Source organism: Halyomorpha halys, unplaced genomic scaffold, assembly GCF_000696795.3.
Source record: "Halyomorpha halys isolate HHAL.00 unplaced genomic scaffold, Hhal_1.1 Scaffold202.1, whole genome shotgun sequence".
Classification (NCBI taxonomy): Eukaryota; Metazoa; Arthropoda; class Insecta; order Hemiptera; family Pentatomidae; genus Halyomorpha; species Halyomorpha halys.
The window spans coordinates 332,648-335,684 of NW_027116652.1; the positions used below are offsets into that span (position 1 = coordinate 332,648).

Here is a 3,037-nt window from a genome sequence, read left to right on the forward strand (position 1 = left end):
AATTAAATATATAAAATATTAAAAAGATTCTTGCCGAGGCGGTGATATGTTTTTAAAAGTCGTCAACCAATTCAACAGTGTAATTTAATCACTTTGAACTGACTATAACTAATTAGGTCACCACTAGGAATTTCACCATTAAAAAATATATGGTTATACTACATTCACAATAACTGTACGTTTTCTAAAAATTCTTCACCTTTAAATTTTGTAATAATATAAACTAAAAATAACTATTTTAAAGATAAATAGTGTCGCATCTATTTGTTTTTATAACTAAATAAAATTTAATTAAATTTGTAAATGAAAGAATAATGATCAATTAAGAAAATAAAGAGAAATAGAGAATAGAAAAATGTTGTGTTACATCCTTATTATTATTATTTTTTTTTTATGGTACATCATACATTTTGAAGGATTTTTTTTTCTCGAAAAAATAATGAATGGGGGAAGGTGTATCAACATATATTTCATGAATGAAAATATAAATTGACTTGTACATGTTTAGAAATTTCACAAATAAAAAATATGTTACACTTTTATTTTTTTTTTTGTCAGAAAAATTCATTCAAAATAACTAAAAGTTTTCTAAAATTTCTTTAACTTCAAAATTCCAATTATATACAAAAGAAAATATGATTGGATGGCTAATATAAATTTTATTTTAAATTTTAATGTTTTGTTTTAATGTATATTTTCAATATAACCGTATTTCGCTATGTAGGTGATAAAAGTAACTATAATTCCAGAGCTATTTTTTATTTTTATAAAATGGTAAATTTACTAATTTTGACAAACTGTTCATCAAAATTGGTACATATTTGCGATTATAACTCTGAAATTTATATTATTTATTTTTTGTTTTTAATATTTTAAAATCTAGATACACAAAGTTTATTTACCTCTAACATATCTTAATATATTTTCAGAATGTTCACTTTTTATTATCTAAAATCAATTAGATGTTTTCTTTTTTTATTTTCAACGCACTTATTGCTGATGTTTAGATTACTAGTGTTTCGACATAATAAGAACTCTGAAATTTATAGTACTATTTTATTTTATTCTTTTAATATTTTAAGATCGTGATAAACTAGATTTATTTACTTCTAGCACACCTCAATATATGTTGAGAACGTTCACTTTTTATTCTCTAAATTTAATCAGATTTATTTTATTTACAACGCACCTATTGCTGAAGTTTGGATTACTAGTGTTTCGACATAAAAAGAACTCTGAAACTTATATTATTATGTAATTAATGTAGGCACCATTTTTTAAGCTTACCTTCCTCTTGGACCGAGTATGATTTCGGACAGGATCACCATCCATAGTGGGTGGATATAGGGCGACGGATGTCAAAGGATGGACATGTGCTCAAAGCGGGGCTTGGACTGAGGTGGTTATGTAAGAGAAACCTCCTCGGGGTTCCTGAGACAGGTTTCTGTCCTGGGAGAGGTGGAGGGGTACTGACTATGGCCTTAAAATATTTAGTTCCCAAGAACCCGATACTGTTGTAAGATACGAAATTTCTCTTGTTAAGTACGAAACTTTGACTTTAAACCGTTCATTTCATAAGGTAATAACTAATTACTTTGTTAAATACAATAAAGAAAAACAATGCTATAGACAAATTCTTTTGCATGGCTCCATACTTCAAAGATGAAAAACTTCCCATGATTAGGGATATAATCCCATATAAGATAATATTCCAAGAGCACAAGAGGGGATAAAAACGGAGATTTTCACTCCGATTTTTTATTACTTTAATGATAACAATATACAGTACGAGTAAAAATTGATGACTCTGTCATAGTTACGGGGAGTAAAAAATGGCGGCTGTTTCAAAATCTTAAAAAAAATTTAATTTTTCATTCGGAGCTCCGAATAAGTAAATTTTATAAAATATGAGCCTTAAGAGAGCTATTTACGTTCAATAGTTCGCCAAATATAGCTTTTTAAATTCCGAAATTTCATAAAAAAGGCACTAAAACATCAGTATTTAACGAATTTAATTCAACAAATATATATCTCAAAAACTATTCGACGAACAGATATCAATTAGCACTCAAATTAAAACTATTTTAATGTATTATAAAGTAGTATATTAAATTTATCTTCATAGTAGTACTAGTTTTCATGATATCCGACAAAATAAATTCACATAATGTTGATTTCTAGTGGTTAGGATAAAATGATTGTTTTTAAAAAAAAAAATATATATCTCAGAAACCATAAGATGTATATATGTCTGCCAGCACTCAAAATAAAAGTTATTTAACTTACTATAAAGTAGTTTATGACGTTTATCTTCGTAAGAGAAGTAGTTTTTATGATATTTTCGATAATTTTATCTGAACAACTTCAAATTAACTGTTAATGTACTATAAAGTACTTTATTAAGTTCATTTTCGTAGGAGTAGTAGTTTTCATGATATGTGACAAATTATGTTCACAAAATGTTGATTTGTAGTTGTTTGGAAAAAATTTTTTGATTTATGAAAAACTATATCTCAGGAATCATTAGACATATAGATGTCAGCCATCCCTCAAAATAAAAAAAAAATTCACTATTTAGTTCAAGTAAAAAAAATTTACTTTATTTACTTTCAGCAATGGTTCTGTTTTTACCTAGACTATACAGGAGATACATGAAAAGTTTTTAAAAAAAGTAAATATCAATATATTTTAAACCTCGGAATGAAAACAATTTTTTTTTAGCGTTTTGAAACATCATCAATTTTTTAATTAGCTCCAACTAAGGTTGGCAAAGTCATAAATTTTGACAAGTGTCTATGTATACTCTTCATTAAAGTAATAACAAATTGGGAAAAAATAACTGTATAACAAAAATTATCTAAAAAAAAAATCGTTCTTAATAAAAATTATTTGAAATGTGATTCTCATTAAATCTCACGAAATCACACAAAAACAGACTAGAATGTAACTGATGTCAGTAAAAAACAAAAATTGACTGAAGAAACCTTCATTTCAACATTTACTGTTTAACATAGTAAATGTTGAAATGAAGGTTTCC

The 3,037-nt window shown here is 26.1% G+C and overlaps 1 protein-coding gene across 2 annotated transcripts in view; it reads right to left on the bottom strand.

The window, feature by feature from the left end:
- LOC106679433 (MFS-type transporter SLC18B1) overlaps positions 1-3,037 on the bottom strand; it is a 55,357-nt gene that overhangs the window by 20,507 nt on the left and 31,813 nt on the right. The window contains exon 1 of one of the 2 annotated variants that reach the window (XM_014418598.3): positions 1,288-1,413. The exons of the other annotated variant lie outside the window; for it this stretch is intronic. Within the exon in view, the coding sequence (XP_014274084.1) occupies positions 1,288-1,332 (45 nt within the window). The 5' untranslated portion in view covers positions 1,333-1,413. Of the gene's footprint in view, positions 1-1,287; positions 1,414-3,037 lie in introns of those variants that run through there. 2 annotated transcript variants of the gene reach the window in all.